Source organism: Thermobia domestica, chromosome 13 (genome assembly GCF_964235325.1).
Source record: "Thermobia domestica chromosome 13, izTheDome1.hap1.1, whole genome shotgun sequence".
Lineage (NCBI taxonomy): Eukaryota > Metazoa > Arthropoda > Insecta > Zygentoma > Lepismatidae > Thermobia > Thermobia domestica.
Genome location: NC_137466.1, coordinates 199,004,078 through 199,022,323, shown reverse-complemented (window position 1 = coordinate 199,022,323; position 18,246 = coordinate 199,004,078). Strand labels below are relative to the sequence as shown.

The window sequence follows — 18,246 nt, the reverse complement described above, 5'->3', positions numbered from 1 at the left end:
TATGTACGTAAATCTTGAGACATCCTGTCACTAAGTGTGACTTCCGCTTTAAAGAAAATGACCATATAGTTGGAGATAAACCAGGTTAATGTGACTGGCCACTTCTTGTTTAGGAACTGAAGGAATAGTTCCACTGGTAGTTGACCGTTGATCCGTAGGAGGGAAATGCCATCTATGAATCAAAGGCAGATGAAAGATTGAAATGTGAGTAAATGGAGTATTTGTTGTTCCAGGCGCACTCTGTTGGTTCGGTGTGAGAGTAGGGGTATGTGATATTTGGATTTGGATATCGAAAATCGATATCTACCAAATATTGAAACATCATCAAAATATCGATGAAAAACAAAGTTCATCTTTTGAGAAGTCTAAAACGAAATAGTAATAGAGAAAGTGAAAGCGAGTGGAATGTTTCTCACTTTTGTGTAGGGAAACAAAAATACACATAAGTAGGACCTCTGGGCTTACCTTGGATTTTGCAACTGCAACCAAGCAGAGTACCTGCTGACCTGACTGTATTGGAATTTTTCTTATAAATGCGAAGTAAGAAACACTATACTAGAACAATAAGTCATTGTAAGTATCAAAAAGTAGAATCGCGTATATGATTAAAAAAAAATGAAATGCGCTGTTAACTTCTGTTGATGACACCATATGTCACATGGTACAGTAGGTGTTGTTTTACCAGTTTATACCTAGTTGCTAACGCATTTTCTTTCTCTACGTGTGATTCCGAGTTTGGTTTTCAGTTTGATACTCGTATAAAATAAACCGAGTGTGGTTCGGGTTCCACTTTTAATTAGTAGGTCTTATCTTTTTGGCCTTAATGGTGAAAAGGGACATGCAATTCTAATCAATAAATGATTAAAACCCAAATAATCTAGTAATGAAATAGAACTAAAGGAACGTAAAATTATATTTTCTATAGATTATACTTCAAAGGTCAAAGTTATAATTAACATTTTGTGTATATATAGGATATACTACCCGACATTTGACTAGGGAACAAGTACTCAATGACCCATAACTTTTGGGAACATGATCTGAGTAATTGACTAATATATGAGTACAAACTTTTTGTGATAAATGGCTGGGATTCCGCGCCATTTGAAAAAGCAGGATGTGATAAGCCAAAAAAGATGATCCCAAGCAATATAGAGGAAAGACATGAAGTTCAAGGAGCCATTGCTAAAAGACGCGGCTTTTTGACCCTGTTTAAATTAAACTTTACGGGAGTGTATTGTTTACTATAAATATTTATTTTCATAGAGCGTCCGGCCATGTGGACAGATTCGCAGATCTGATGGTAAAGGACGTTGGCAGTGGAGAATGTTTCCGATTAGATCATCTAATCAAAGCGCATTTAGAGAAGATGATGGCTGACAAGAAAACTTCTCAAGATATCAAGGATGAGTGTCAAAACATAATTGTAAGAGTAAGTAATTCAATACTTAATCTAGTTCGATTACGTTTAATTTGTATTGTGCTGAAGAATGGGTGATAAAATCACCGATTTTTATTTGTTTAATTGAATCTCGCAACTACGTTATCAGGTCACGAATGAACTACTGATGGTTGTAGGAACACACCCTTTGTAAATCCTACTTGAGTTCTTCATAAAGTGGAAATTAAGCTAATATTTCAATTTGTATCTTGTAGTAGTATATATATATATATATATTTTAGATAAAAGTAAAGTAGATCATTCTACACTTTTTTTATTTAACCTAAAAATATAAGTAAATCCCTACCCCATTTTGCTTAGGTTTGACAAACACAGGAGAATACATGCTGTTGAAATATCAGCCAAATTCTCATTTTTATGAATATCTGAAGTAAGAAGATGACTACATAAATCTTCTTGTCAAAGAAGAACAAAGCAAGTGTTGTATTTATTTATTTAAAGATATGATCTGAAGAATATATAATTTCTATAAAAAATATTAACAACTTGGTGTGTCCAAATGTTCTTCAATTGTATTAATCTGTTTCAGCAATCTCTACCCTTTCGTCAATAACTGTGAGGAGCTCGAAAGTTTTCTCACTTTTGAGAATGTCATTTTACACTATTTCCTCTACCAATTGAAAAGTAATGGGGGTTTAATGTCTTGAGAATATAGATCCTTCATTTTAGTTAACATTCGGGGCTGCGGTGGCTCAGTGGTAGCGCGTTCACCTCTGGTGCTTGGGGTCCCGGGTTCGATCCCAGCCCCCGCCAAGTGAACTTTGTGGTGGACAAACACCGTGTGCGTGGGTTTTCTCAGGGTTCTCCCGTTTCCTCCCACTTTCTTCATTCACCATTTCATACATTACTTATCATCATCGTCTCCTTTAGCCTAATCGGCATAATCGTGAGACGTAAAACTCAAAGATTTCATTTCATTTTAGTTAACATTCCATTCTTATGACCGTTATAGGGTAAAGGAAATGAATGATTGCAAAATATTATTATTATTATTATTATTATTATTATTATTATTATTATTATTATTATTATTATTATTATTATCATCATCATCATCATCATCTCGGGAATCGAAGCTAGAACGACGTGACCAAAGACACGTGCGCTAGCCAACGGACCTTCAGGTTGCGAAATGACTTTTTTGTATCCTTCAATCTCGAGAATCGAACGTGGGACTAACGTGACCAAAGAGGCGTGTCGTAGCCAATAGATCTTCCAAGTGGAGTTGTAATGATATGTGTAGTGAATGTAGAACTAGTTTCATAGAACTGTGTTCACCTTTGAGATGCACGTGGACTGCTGTTGTGTCATGTCTGTTTATAAACATACTAGCAGAATACCCGTTCTTCACATGGATATTATACGTTTCATTTTGGACATAAGGGGCTGAATTTGGATTTAAACGGCATCGGAAGTGTCACTGTTCGTCTCAGCGACTCCAGAAACTTCGACAGTAATATCGATCATTTTTATGTGTCTCCTTCCTCCCCTTCCCCAAGTTGCTGGACTGAATTTGGATTTAAACAACATCGGAAGTGTCACTGTTCATCTCAGCAATACCGAAAACTGTGGATTCGACATTAATATCGGTCTCCCCCTCCCCTAAGTTCACCGTCAAAAGTGAAAAGATAAAAAACATCCCAGGCCCGAACCTCATCTAGATCACCGAAAATTTGATCGAGATTTGCCGGGTGTGGTTCAAAAAGTACGAAGTCACAAACATAGTAACTTTCATTTTTTTTAATATGTTCTATTAATTAGCATCTACAGACTATTCAGAGTTTTTTTAATTTCTGTAACAGACTATGAACAGCTAGCAAGCAGTAGCAAATGCTGGTCTTGCCATTTCTTACGGTCTCTAAACCAACTGCTTCAGTCTCGCGTCTTGAGTGTGTTCGTGAAAGGAATTAGTTGGTTGGATTTGAGTTTAGCCTCTACATGGACCTACACCTTCATGTGAGATCCGAAACGCATAAATTCCCACCGGGAAAAATGAAGGGAATTGCTAGGTAGGTTGTTATGTTAACCCTTTCAGTCCCGACTTTTTGTTTACTGACTGATTTTTATTTTTTTCTGCTATTATGTTTTTGATTTAATGATTGAAGTGCAATCGCCCATTTAGTTTGCAATTGTCGTATTTACAGTACTTTGGGACGCACGCATTTGTTCCACTAGGATTGAAGCATATATGTAAAATTCAAAATGGCATTATTCGAAAATATCATTGTAATTACGTAATTTAGAGACTCGAAACATCACTAAAGCAGAGGGATGACTTATTGATTTTTTTTTCGCTAAAAATAGAACAGTTTACGTGGTTGAGCTTGGATAGCAACTACTATTACTGTGCATAGCTTCCTGACAACAGATGAAAGCACTAGAGAAATACTGGAAAATGGTTCAGATAAGTCCAGGCATAACAATTGGTGATTTTGAATTCCTATAGTAATGATGTTAAGCTTGAAATATAATGTACACATATGTTCACCACCAGGGCCGAAAGGGTACGCTTGGGCGAAAATTGTATTGTAACTGAGATGAAATGCTGTATTGTTTGTCACGGTTTATCGATACACAGTTCGGATTTAACACAGTTTATGTCGCACTGAATCTGTTGGCGGTAGAGTTGCTAATAAGAAAACATGTTAACTGCAGTTACTAGATAAAAAATATACTTGTTGCTAATATTTTGGCAGTATTCCAACGCTCAGTAGAATGCCGTAAGGATTCTCGAGTTGTGAAAGTTAATGTAAAATTAAGTAGATAAATTAAGGACATGAGAAAATTATTCTGTTACTATAAAAAGTCACTGTTTTCAAACAAAGCTAATAATTACTAAAATATCATGAAATTCACGTGAGCCGTGGTGGCTCAGTGGTAGAGCGTTCACCTCTGGTGCATGGGATCCTTGGTTCGATCACACCTCGCGCCAAGTGAGCTTTCTGGTAGACAAATCTGTGCGTGGGTTTTCTCGGGGTTCTCCCGTTTCCTCCCACTTTCTTCATTCCACCATTTCTTTCATTTCTCATTATCACCATCCCCTTTACTCTAGCCGGCATAACCGTGGGACGTAAAATTTAAAGATTTCATTTTCATTTCATTTTTTCTACAAGGAACATTATGCATACTTATACATATGCCAGTTCAGCAATTACTGTTGTGGAACTACTATTCAAGATTCTGATGTGAGTCACAAAGAATCCTTGCAGAACATTTATTTTATATGTTTTTGAGTAAAAATAAATTCCTGGCGTAAATTTAATTGATTGAATTAAAAGTTACGAAGAATTTAAATGCCAAATTTAATGATATTTTTTTTTACACAGGTTAACCACAACCTCAGGTATTACATAGAGAATTAAGAGTTTTGTACCCAAGGAATTACTCTGGAGTATAAGTGAAAATCAGAATATGTTTCAATTGTGTGTGTGTGTGTGTGTGTGTGTGTGTGTGTGTGTGTGTGTGTGTATGTATGCACGTATTACAGCAAGTAAATGTTTTTCTCTTAAAGCTTGATGGAATGACGAAGGATGAAATGAATGATGTATTAAAGAAGTTTAATATCCGCTCACCGTTAACAGGGAATGAACTTACGGAGCCTATTGAGTTTAATTTAATGTTTGCCACTCAGATTGGTCCCTCCGGCCTGGTTAAAGGGTGAGTACATTAAAATTCATTAAAAGAATCATTTTTTTCCTCTTGGCTGTATGCTCATGACGATTTATGTATTATTATTATTATTTTGCTGTAGTAGCGGCAGCGTTCATCAGAAGTAATTACATTTATATATATATATATATATATATATATATATATAATATAAGAATCTTTTCATTTTAGAACAAGAGAGAGATGTGGTATGCACTTTTTAGAGGTGTTAATTGTGTCTATCGTCTACACCAGTGTTTTTCAACCACTGTCGCGAATACATGTCAGATGTGTCGATAAATATCTCACTGGTTTTAAGTTTTATATCTTCTTATATTTCTGATGGTAATATTTCTTTCTCATATTCCTGCTTAAGAGTCATAAGTTTCTTTTATGTTAATATGTTTCTATTCAAGGATCTTTCGTACTTTGCTTGTGAGATTTTGTATCTCAAAGTCATTCCATAATTAAAGCATGTATTGTATGTATTTTTGAGTTTGCTTTTTTGCATGTAGGAAAAAATCCTGCAGAAGTGTCGCGAAAGTTTGGAACGTACTTTGATGTGCCCCAAAGGAAAAAGGTTGAGAAACGCTGGTTTACACTTTAGTTATTTTAATGTGAAGACTAGTTTTTATCTTTGCGACAGTTCAACTATCTAGCGTCTTAAGAATCCCAAAAGTTGATCGACGAAAAAATAAAACTTTTACAAAGTAATTTAAGTGGTGCTAATCCAATTCAATTAGAATAATGATGTTCATCTCGCTAAGATTCTATGTTATTTCATTTCATTTTTTCGTTTTTATATTGTTATCTTCTTGGTCTATGTAATAATCTGTTTGACACATATTTCCAGAATAACACTATGTGCTACGCACTCATTTCGTCCTAACAATTGATTGCACATCCTTTTCGACACCTGAATCTACCTAACTCTATGAATCTTAGTGAATTGTAAGAATTGTAAAGTTCACCATAATTTAGCAGTCATAACGTATAATATATATGCTAGTAAATTAGCCAATATTCTAACCAACCACTTTATGGTCTAAGATAACGTTTCTCGAACTTAGTGAGGGCCACTGTTATAAAATGTTCTGTGGGTCACAATACTCTTGGCTTCTTCGAAAATATTATTATTATTATTATTATTATTATTATTATTATTATTATTATTATTATTATTATTATTATTATTATTATTATTATTATTATTATTATTATTTCATCTGTTTTAATTAACATGTAAATTTTATCGTAATCGTAAATTTTAAATATTGATGGACATTATATGCTGCAGTTTTGACGATATAAAATTCAATTCAAGGATATAAAATATTCCATTTTTAGGGTATAAAATATTTTATAGTATAAGACAAGAAATGATTGTTTAATCCGATAGTATTCGCATTTTTCTGTATATATATATATATATATATATATTGCAGACCATATTGCATGCAATATGTGTTTATAGGTATTTCCACAATGATAAATTGGTATATTTGGCCATTAGACTGTTCATGGCACAGAAATAAACATTATTATTTATCTTAGAGCGTATCTTTATACCAGTATACTTATATTTTTAAAATAGTATTTATCCAAATTCCCTTAATTTTATGTTGGTATTAATAAAAGAAAATACATATTAGTTTCTTTTAATAATTGAAGACAAACTTCATACAATGTCAGTCCGGGCAGAGGCCTTAAATGCCGGCCATGCCCAAAAATATGTATAAATAAAATAAATCTTTAATTTTACTAATATTTAATCTACGAAGTCCACAAAAGCATACCTCGATGACCACAGTTTGAGAAACGTTGGTCCAAGAAATCCGAAGTTACATTTGTCTCAGAAATAAAACCCCGCCAGTAGATCCTGTCCGATGTCAATCCAATGTAATCAATGTTATTTCTATATACCTTCATAGGATCCCACTTTGTTACCCTAGGGTTTTCGTTCGCAATGATTTCTATATACATGCGATGTCTTCTGTTTATATTAGACACCATAATTTAGCTTTCTATAATACATTCGCTATATATTTTGGATATATATTACAGATATGTGTATAGTGGGTTAAAATTTGCGTAATACACCTCCTGGAAGTATGCAACTTTAATCTCCTTCAAACAATGTGTCGAAGTTGCTTGCACTCTTTCCACCGTCCATAATGATGTTCTTTCGGACTTCGTTTCATCCTAGGTAAGATAAAGGAGCCAGGTATAATTGACTGTACGGAAGCAGAGACAGAGTTGCCACGTTGTACTGCGCTAAAGACTCACTACCGGTTATTTTATTGTCCAAAATATAGGCTTAAGCTACGCATGTTCCAACAGTTCATGACAAATCGACACACGACATTCCTCCTTTTTCTCGAACAAAATCTTTAAAACCAATTTGGAACATACTTTTAATATGTGCAAATCGTCTGACACCTTAACTCTGATGATCTTATAAATCAATTGCTCATTTCGGGCGCGATACATACACTGAAGAGGCTCAGCTCTGGATCTTGTCGTATTCTTGGCTTCTCCTACCAACATCTATGCCTACGAAGACCGCCCTTGTCTACAAAAAGACTGTCTCCCGATATAGTTTGGACAGACTCTGTATGTTCCCAAAACGTTATTTTCGATTTTAGTGTTGATATTCATGTTGTCTGGTCTGTTTCCTCCTGATCTAATAATTTTTTGTTTGTAGGTTTCTAAGACCTGAAACTGCTCAGGGAATATTCGTGAATTTCAAAAGATTACTGGAATTTAATCAAGGTAGATTACCGTTTGCTGCTGCCCAGATCGGAAACGCATTCCGCAATGAAATATCTCCAAGATCAGGACTAATTAGAGTAAGGTAAGTTTACTTGTTATATTTTAGTTAATTATTGTTGCTAGATAGTAATCGTACTTGTTTTAATTGAATCTTTAAACGACGCTATACTCCGGACTCTTTTTAATTCAAAGTCCAACAGAACACGAAAAAATTCGAAATATCTAAATCATGTAATTTTAAATATCTAAAAGCAAGCGAATAAAACCCCTGTACGGGAAAAAATATTACGTAGTAGACCTCACTGTTAAGGCAGTATATTATTTACGTGATCCAATATCGCAAACAAACGATATTTACTCGCACATAAATTACCCCGCACGTGCCATGAAAAAATATATGTAAGTGTATTAATACTGAACTAACACACAAAACCACATATACGAGTGGCAAACTTAATTGTCTGCTGTCACTTAAAGAAACTCGTGATCTTAGTTTGCTTTGGTTTGATTATTTTTCGGTCAACAAAATCTTTAGTTTCACTTATTGCGTGAAATAGATCATTAATACATGTTCAAGCATTTCGGGAACTTCAGATAACTTAGGCACATGCTCTTTCTTTACTTCCTCGCTCTGTATCACCAGTGTCCTACAAACTGGAAAGTCATGGAAATTAGAGATGATCAGGGAAAAATTGGAAGTTTCTTCGTACGTTTTTGTTTTGATAAAGTAGAGTGTGTAAAAATTATAGATAAATCTTCAGCTTAAAGCCTTTATGAATCATTGATGGTGCGATGAGTCGGTGGACAGGAATATGTGTAACCCACTATATCACTTGTACTACTTACTCAGTGACTCCAAATTGCTGAGGAAATTTTACTGAGATCACAGGATGCAAAATTTTCCTTTGAACATGTGCAGCGTCCGCTGGTTGGACAACGTCATTTGGTTTCAAATGGCATTGGAAATTTAGGACTATGTAATTTTTTACATGCAAAGCTGCCAAACATGAAGTGTGCTGAACTAGACAGTAGACGATCCATTTATTTAAGTGCATATTGACTTTCTGCGAGATTGTAGCTCGCAGCCCTTCATGCGTATGTTTCAGACTTCAAGACTAATGGTCCCAATCATCTTAGATGTTGTAGGGAAACTTTTACAAGTCCTCATGATACGTTGTGTGAAACCAAAATCGCTGAAATGTACAGATCGGAGCAGGACGTTTGGATGCAGATGTTTAGGCGCAGCCGTTTGGACGCAAAGCAGTCTACGATGAGCTGCTTCGGCGTAGTTGTTCGTTCTTAACTGGACATTGAGAACTCTGTCATAAAGATTCCACATCCTTATTGGAAATAATGCTGTTCTTCTTTTGCCGCCCAAGCGTATCGTTCCTTTACGTTAGGTATATTATAAAGGACAAAAATTTGTTTTGGGGTGTCACAGACTGCCTACAGTAAATTTTATTTGGCCTGTTCTTCCTATTTCAATGTATAGCTAGTGCCTATAGGTGCCAATTTTTATGAAATCTGAAATAACTTTTTATTAATGCAATAGAGTATCGACTATCCGACCTAATGGGCAGATCAAATAACAAAAAAACATTCAATAAATACTTCCTGAATCACCCATATCATTAAAAATACAATTTTTGTTCCAAAAAACAGCTCTTATTCGTTTCTTCTGACCTCTTGGTACTTATTATAGTGTTATAATTTATTATAGTAAATGAAAATATGTACAGTATTGTACACATTTTAAGGTAAATTTAATAATGTCTGACTCAAAAAACAAGTGCACAGTGCAGTATGAATATATAGTCACGTCTTTAAAATAACTAAACATTAACGTAAACTGTACCTTATTTTTCACAAATACATGTCTTTATTACATATGTCTTATTTAATTAAAAGGGAATATTCTTCTTAAACTAAGCCGCATAGTACGGACACCGGACAGTCAATAGTTGCTACGGTTTCTTCCCATTTCTTTTCAATTGGTACAGACAAGTTGTGCATATGTAAAAACTTCGCTGTATTCAGGATGTTATTTTTAGTTTTTGCAAAATTATTTGCGGAAGTTTTTCGAAAATTCCAGTACTTAAACATCTGGACTCTGGTTATGAAATACATTATAACATATGTAGATAGGTAAACCTATTTGGATAAAAGGTTTTGCGCCCAAACAGCCGCGTCCAAATGTCTGCGCCCAAACAGCCGCGCCCAAGCGTCATGGACCCTCTACAGATACAGTGCTGTTAAGTGTTGATGTGACCGAAGCAGAAAATCATGATTATTTAAATAATAATAATAAGAAGGAGAAGAAAAAAAGAGAAGGAAAGAATGTTATTATGTTTGTAAAATTCTTGATTTGTTATCAGCAGTGAGATTCATAATGAATGTATTTACTGGGGCCAGAATCGGAATATTATGACGCGAATTTTAGGGACCAACAAAATTAACAAAAATATTAATTAGAATTTTTTACTTAGCAACTAAAAAATGTATAACAACCGTGTGTTCAATATTCACTATATTTTCACACAAGGAAAAAAAATTATCAAGGCCTTATTGGGGGAAGTGTATTTTAGGTCAGGACAATTGAGTAAGTTTAGGAGTGTTTATATATATATATATATATATATATATATATATATATATATATATATAGTAAGGAGAAAGCAATAACTATTTAGCTATGAAAGAGCCCTGTAAAGATTCACATATTCTTTGTTAATATTATTTTCTAGAGAATTCACCATGGCTGAAATAGAACATTTTTGTGATCCAGTGGATAAGGATCATCCAAAATTTGACTTGGTTCGTGACACAGAAATGTGTTTGTATTCCGCCTGTAATCAAATGGATGGAAAGTCGGCTGTTGTTATGACTATAGGAGAAGCAGTAGAATCGGTAAGTTACATAATTGTTTCTGTTTCTGTTTTTTCGTTCTTTTTGGCAGGCTTTAATATGAATTTAAAACCAAAAGTAACTTAAATCTGTGTAAGCTGTTTACACTGCCTATATAGTATAATTATTTAGTATAAAAATGGGGTTGCTAATTAATTGATAATAACATGGTGATGGCAGTAGTAGTAGGATAAGCTTCTATCAGATTTGTTGCTTAGAAAAGAAATTGCTTAGTTTCGTATAAATTAGATAGGTGCCTAAATGTGTGTGTAAATCCGTTTTAAGCTATATGTAGCCAGGATATTTTTTCTTGAGGAGGTTTAATTTTAGCTTACATTGTTCAGTGAATAATTGGTATTAACAAAGAGAAACAAAATCATGGTTTCTTCAGTATCGCTTACGAGGATGAAAATCGAGAAATATAATACCCATCAAAGGAATTAGATTTTTGGCGGTGCTTGTGCTACCTAAATCTTTGTTTGATTCTGCTATTTAATAATTGGCAATATCTCTCCTGACAGGCGAACCGCACATTTGGCCTTCTTGAAACAAAATCTGATTTTCGAGCGTTGAATGCATATCTGGCTGATAAAAGTTACCTCATTGGTTACGAACCAACCCAAGCTGACACCATAGTCTTCCAGTCACTTACCAAAGCAGCGTGTTCCTCCTTGCCCCATGTTAGTCGATGGTACAAACACATTGAGAGTTATGGCGAACAAAGGTACAAGTTCCCTGGCGACAAAATTAGCCTCAAAGAATTGAATGACAAATTGTTTGGGCCAGTCGAGCAGTCAAAGGTGAGAGAAAAAAAAAAAAAAAAAGTTACTTGTCTTTAGCTATCAAGTTATGCGTTTTTGGTCATTATTTGCACGGCATTTGTCATTTTATTAGTTCGCCTTTACCATTCCTCATAGTCATATAACATACACGTAATATATTTCAAATTTTATACTCTTTTCACATTCGAGAGCTAAAAACGTTCATTATCCATAATAACCATTTCACTTTTTTCCCCTTCGTATTGAAACCTCTTTAACATCAGTTTATCTAAAAACTTCACATTCTACTCCAGTTCGAAACACTGCGAGTACCAAATACTGAAACATTTGTTTCTATATTGAGCATCCATTTTAATACTTAATTTTCTTCGAGACTGTCTCCTTTTTAACTTTTAAAACATTAATTTTTCATGACGTACTTTAAAAGCAATTAATTTATTTCTTTATCAGAGCACTATGTAGTTTAAAAAGATACTCATTACTCATTAAAAGGATATTCATTACTCTTTCGTAACAAAGAGGGTTTGTGAATTTCTTCCATTGTACGACTTATTTATGAGCTGTCTGTTTTTATGAAGAGAGACATGTATAAATTGTTTGTCCCTGTACAACAGGTGTGTACTACTTATTGGCAATTCTTTCCTCATGGTAAGTGCGCGATCTCAGTGGTAGAGCGCTCACCTCTGGTGCTAGGGGTCTAGGGTTCAAACCCTGCTCCCGCCAAGTGAACTTTGTGGTGGACAAACACCGTATGCGTGGGGTTTCTTGGGGTTCTCCCGTTTCCTCCCACTTTCTTCATTCCACCATTTCATTCATTACTCATTATCACCGTCTCCTTTAGCCTAACCGGCTTAACCGTGGGACGTAAAACTCAAAATTTCATTTCATTTCATTTCTGCGTGCCGGTTATGTAAACGACTCAGCGTCTATACTATACTAGGATCACTATATTCTAAACCGAATGTATTCAAGTGTTTTTGATAGACGATAAAATTTAATATAAGTTTTTTTTTTATTATTATTTTTTCTGCAAGAGTAATTACTCAATATTAATGATAGATGACTCCAAACTTGTAGTCATAACAAAGAAGCATGTTTTAAATGCAGAGTGTATAAAATGTACTATTTTCTTTCTTCGCAGACTGATACTATTCGATATATTCTAGAGCTCTTGTCAGTCCAATGTGATGAGCAGTAGAGCCTTAAAATCTTGATTCACAGTCATGTCTTTCTTCCAGAGACGCAAATTAATTTGTTTTAAAATAATTCAGAATAGCAGAGTGATATGAAACTGCTTACCACACGAAAACTCACATACATCGTGTTTCCTTTGACAGAGTCTGTATGATAGGCCAAGATGCAAATCTTAAATCTTCACTACAAAGCTGATTTATTCTGCCATTGAGCCATCGTGGTTAGTAGAACGTAGCTACTCACTTGTCTCGAAAGAAAATTAATATAAAGCGGTCAGTCACTCTTAAGGTTCTTAAGTGTGCTCTTTCAGAGGAACATGTATGCCTATGCCTTCCATTTATCTCATATGGATTACTCAAAGTACATATGGATAATCTTCAAGGCAAACAACGTCCGGTATACTAGTTGGCTAAATGAGCGCAAATTGTTGAAATGACTTCTAATTATACGTCCCACGCTTATGCAATTAAGGCTAAAGGAGCGAATGAATATGAAATATTTGGTGGAATGAGGTTGTGGGTGAAAACTGGAGAACCTCGAGGAAACTCAACCGCAAACTCGGGACCGGGGGATGGAATTAGTGACCACTCACATCAGGAATGAGCGCTCTAACACTGAGCCACCGCGCCTCGTTTCCCTCACTTGGATAGGGGCCGTGGTGGCTCAGTGGTAGAGCATTCACCTCTAGTGCGTGGAGTCCATGGTTAGATCCCAGTTTGCGCCAAGTGGGCTTTGTGGTGGATAAACACCATGTGCGTGGGTTTTCTCGGGGTTCTCCCTTTTCCTCCTACTTTCTGTATTCCACCATTTCATTCATTTCTCATTATCATAGTCTGCATTAGCTTACACGGCATATCTGTGAAACGTAACACTGAATTTCCCAACTTGGATAGAAGCTGTGTTTGAATGCATCGAGTAAAACTTGGATATGGCTGTAGCAAATCAAAGGAATTTCAATATACGTTAAGCAATAGATTCTAGTTACAAACAGGTTTGTTCCCTGGCAGTAGCTAATAATATTAGCATGGCTTAAGATGTCATAGTAGGTATTATACTTGCAAATCTTTCAAATGTAGTGATTTACTGCATTCAGACTTAGTTTAGAAAACGAAACAAGTTTAGTAATGTGAAATACGTGAAATTTTAAGAAAGAAAAAATATAGAAATCTGACTTAAACAATTTTTTCCAGTTTCAATGAAAATTCTCTGAACAAACTGAAGGTCTTTCTGCTGGGAGTTCGCTGTCACTTCTGCTGGTCACCATAGTAATGTTACATTATGGTTGCAAAATACTGATATATCCACGTCCGTCAATATATGCGATATTTCCGATATTTGTATGGTATTGTATATTTTGCATCAAGTTTATTATGTACAATTAGAACATTTATTCCAACAGGTAAATATCTAATAGGTATTCGTTCGCGGTAGAAAAAGACGAAGGAGAATTGATTTCTTAGATTTAACAATGAACAGCTGCTTTAGGCTCTCAGTATATCCATAAAAGTTCTCTATATTCCTCACAAATGATTTTTTTCAAAGGAGCAATGGCTTTAACCTCTTCGGTCCTGTAATTGTAAGCATAATTTCTGTATTTGTTTTCATCTATAGCCTTGGCGTGTGTGCATGTGGTTGGAAGAAACGCGTTACAGTGTCGGGGGTCTATGTCTCCTGTAGACGACATTGGGACTCAGTGAGTCAGAAATATCTCCTACAGGAGACGCGGGGACCAAAGAGGTTAAGGCGAAAGCATATGTGAGGTGAGGCATTACATATGTGGGAAAGAAAGTGAATATACCGTTTATACTCTAAAAAAATTAGTTAGATGATGATGTCAAACAGTAATAATAATAATAATAATAATAATAATAATAATAATAATAATAATAATAATAATAAAATAATGGGTATTTCAGTTTTCCAAATCAAGCATTACGAACGCCTTTAAAAGATGTTTCTTTAAGTACAAAATCACAATTACCTAACTTCCTACCAAAAAAAAAAAGTCACTTTCGTAAAGGTATTTTTAGTAAATTTCAACCAGAGCATCCTAAACAAGATTTAGTACAGTATCAATAAAATGCAAATACAAGTTTAATGGTACACAAAAATCTTCAAATTTCGTATTTGAAAGGAATCCTTTCTTCAACCCAAAATTTGATGACTAATTAAGGACATTAAAATTGAGCTCAGAAAGACACACTGATAAATTTGTTCACTTGGCAAATAAGATGATGCAAAACGAAATGTGCCTCATGCAATATATATATATATATATATATATATATATATAATATATCTGTTTGAATAATTGTGTTGACTTTGCTATCCTAAAATGTTCCTCAATAAGAAACTGTTCTCCCTCATCCCGACTGAAGAAAGCACTAGTTAGTAAGGACTCTGCAAATTGAAAGAAACAGCGAAATGTTAACCTAAAAATTGAAAAACATAACATATTATTGGGCTGATCGTGAAATTTTTAATTATGAATGATTTGGTTTTATTTAAGGAATTGGCTGCCCACTCTTATTTTAAAATATTTCTGCTTACTACTAAGTAGGATGCATGCTACTATGCAAAGCTCTCGCTAATGTTATCTAATCATTTGGATTTTAGTACTTTTTTTTTAGGTAAACAGTTTTCTTTAAAAGTTTTCATTTAGCCATTGATGCTTAATAGAAACATAGAGTTAATAACAATTACTGAAACTTAACAAATAATTATAAAAAATAGTAGAGTTTAAAGAACCGAAATTAGCAAAGAAAAAGTTACAATATTGAGTAAACTGAACACAAGAATGTTGTACTCCTGTAACTTCCTAAGATTGTTTTGAATATTGCAATATTTATTTCTATTTTTATTTATCCACAATTTATTGAAACTTTTGAAGGAAGCTTCCACATTTTTGTGACAATGCAACTTTTATTTATTTATTTATTTGGCATTTAGCTGTTAAGGAAACTATGCCAGCTTAATGATACAGAAAGTATCAGCTCTTGATATGTTGTGATATTACGAATTTTACGCATTTTATTTATTTATTTATTAGTTAGTGTAATTCACGTTCTTCAATTAAGCATATCAATACAATGCATGGCCTTCAAAATTAATGCTGTGTATGTATTTTACTTTTTTTGCTTATAGATTAATTTATAATACGAGGACGGTTTGATAAGTAACTTGGCTCGCATACTAATAAATGACGCTAAGTCATCTATGTATGTAACGTTGTAGAGTTCCCTTTCTATGAATAAATAATCTGTGATCTCAGGTCAGTAATGTCTTGTTTGACAGTTGCTCAAAATAAGTGTTTGAAGTATCAGCATAAAATGGATAAAATTGGAATTCGTAGTGTGACTTTTTTTTTTCTCTCTCTCTCTCTAAAAGGGAAAATAGCAAAGGAATTCCATGAGAGGATTTCACCTGCTTTGGGTGATTTATGTCCTTTCTCTAAAACTGTTCGACCCTGGTACGAGTTAGCAAGAGCCATAAACATCTCAACTGAACGGGTTCACTTCATTTTGCATAATAAATTGTACATGAAAACATTTTGCGCAACATTGGTGCCGCGTTTGCTTATTCCAGAACGGAGAAAAAAGGCACGTCACTTGAGCAAAAATTGCCCAAGCTGAGATTTGAATTCTTCCGCATCCTGTCTATTCATCAGATCAATTTCTGGAACTAAGAACTTTTCTAGTATGACCAAAATTTGAATCAAATGAAGGGGTCATGCAGGTAGTGAACGAGTATTTTGAAAGCCTCGAGGAAACTTATTTCCGCGAAGGAATCACGAAGCTGAAGAAACGTTCGAACAAGATTATTGAATTTCGAGGGGAACTACGTCGAAAAATAAAGTACGTTAAAAAACTCAAGTTGTTTTCTATCAAACCAAGTCAGTTATCAAACCACCTTCGTACTTAACAGTGTACTAATTTGCTTCTCATGCTGTTGAATGTTTTTGTTTGTGATCTGGTGGGGGTTATTTTGAAGTCTAGTTTGTCTTGTGCAGTATATCACCAAAGTGATTCTTTGGTGTTATTCATTATATATATATTTTAATGTACAAACTTATTGTTGAAATTGTTTCAAATGGTCATGTTGTAAACAATAAGGAACAGAAGTTCCGTCATTTCAATGCTAATTTTATTGTGAAGATTTGTTTTCTGTGCACCAAATATAGTATTTTCGATATTTCTTTTTTCTTTCTTTCTTTCTTTTTTTTTTTTTTTTTTTAACGTAATGCCTATCAAGTTTAAAGTGTAAAGAATGATCCAGATTTCTATTTTTTTAATTTTTAAAAATAAATTGATTTAATAGAGATCAACTTGATATCGGTGGGTTGCGAAGAAGGGTAGATACGAACAGTATTATCCCTGTTTTCTGTCTGAATGATCATTTTTACATGAGAAAGGAAGGTAAGAGATAACGAGAAATGGTTTTCTCCAATCGAGCCAGAATCCCAAGATTGATAGGGTGATCGTAATTAAAGTTCCACTTTCGAAATACTGTAAAAATCAACTACTCCAAAGGCTTCAAATTTGAACTGAATATACTTGAAGAAGGGGGAAACGCTGTGGCATAAGAAGTTACAGTGTGTGTCAATAGATGGCGCTGTAAGCGGCTTAACAAAAGTGCATTCGGTTACAAGTGACATTTTGAATCGAAATACGACGGCTTTGGCATGAGTTGCACATTAAACCAACTGTGTTGTTCAATGTGCATGATAGTTTCAGTTTTGTGACGAAAGAAATGACTTTCAAGTCATTCAAAGTTGTGGCACTGTTAATGGAAAGCCCATCTACCAAATCATTATGTGCTTTTTGTGCGGTTTTTGACTCAAGAACAATTAAAAACCGAATGATTATGTGCTTTTTATGCAGTTGTTGGCTTAAAGATAATTAAGGACCGATTTTTCCCATCCAATGTGGTACAACCTTGCCGTGGTGGATGATTCAGGATCCTAATAATAAACTCAATCTCTGCTCATTTATATTCTTCCAAGACTAGAAGTAGTAAAAAATAGTGTAACTGGTGGTTGGAATAATTGTAAGAGAGCGAGAAATTATTTTGGTGTGGATTCAACATCCGAAGAGTAGGTTCCGCCTCTTGATGTTATGCGCCTGTTTATAACTGCATGATATAAATCTACTACTTTATGTTTCATTATTGAGTTTGTATTGTTCGGAAGTCTAGCGTACTTTGTTTATGTGAAACGAAGCTCCATGTTTTCAAACTGTAGGAAAAACGGTATGTGCTAGAAAATTCATAGGAAAAAAAAAAAAAAAAAAAAAACAGAAGAAGAAAACTTCAAATGGTAGTTATCAACTTCATTTGTACATAATACACAACCCTTTGATGAAAACGCACTTAAAAATAGATTGTAACAATTGCAGTACTTTCTGTGCACATTGTAGATTACATTAAGTGCAAGTATCACGTAGAATGTTGTTTTGATAGTGTTTTTTATTATTGTATGTTTAATCT

At 34.3% G+C, this 18,246-nt stretch overlaps 1 protein-coding gene across 2 annotated transcripts in view; it reads left to right on the top strand.

Moving 5' to 3' along the window:
- The window catches only part of GlyRS (glycine--tRNA ligase), a 56,344-nt gene that overhangs the window by 17,611 nt on the left and 20,487 nt on the right, over positions 1-18,246 (top strand). The window contains exons 4-8 of one of the 2 annotated variants that reach the window (XM_081737222.1): positions 1,267-1,432; positions 4,974-5,119; positions 7,815-7,964; positions 10,627-10,789; positions 11,308-11,586. In XM_081737222.1, the coding sequence (XP_081593348.1) occupies positions 1,267-1,432; positions 4,974-5,119; positions 7,815-7,964; positions 10,627-10,789; positions 11,308-11,586 (904 nt within the window). The remainder of the gene's footprint in view (positions 1-1,266; positions 1,433-4,973; positions 5,120-7,814; positions 7,965-10,626; positions 10,790-11,307; positions 11,587-18,246) is intronic. The other variant, XM_081737223.1, reaches the window with a different exon arrangement.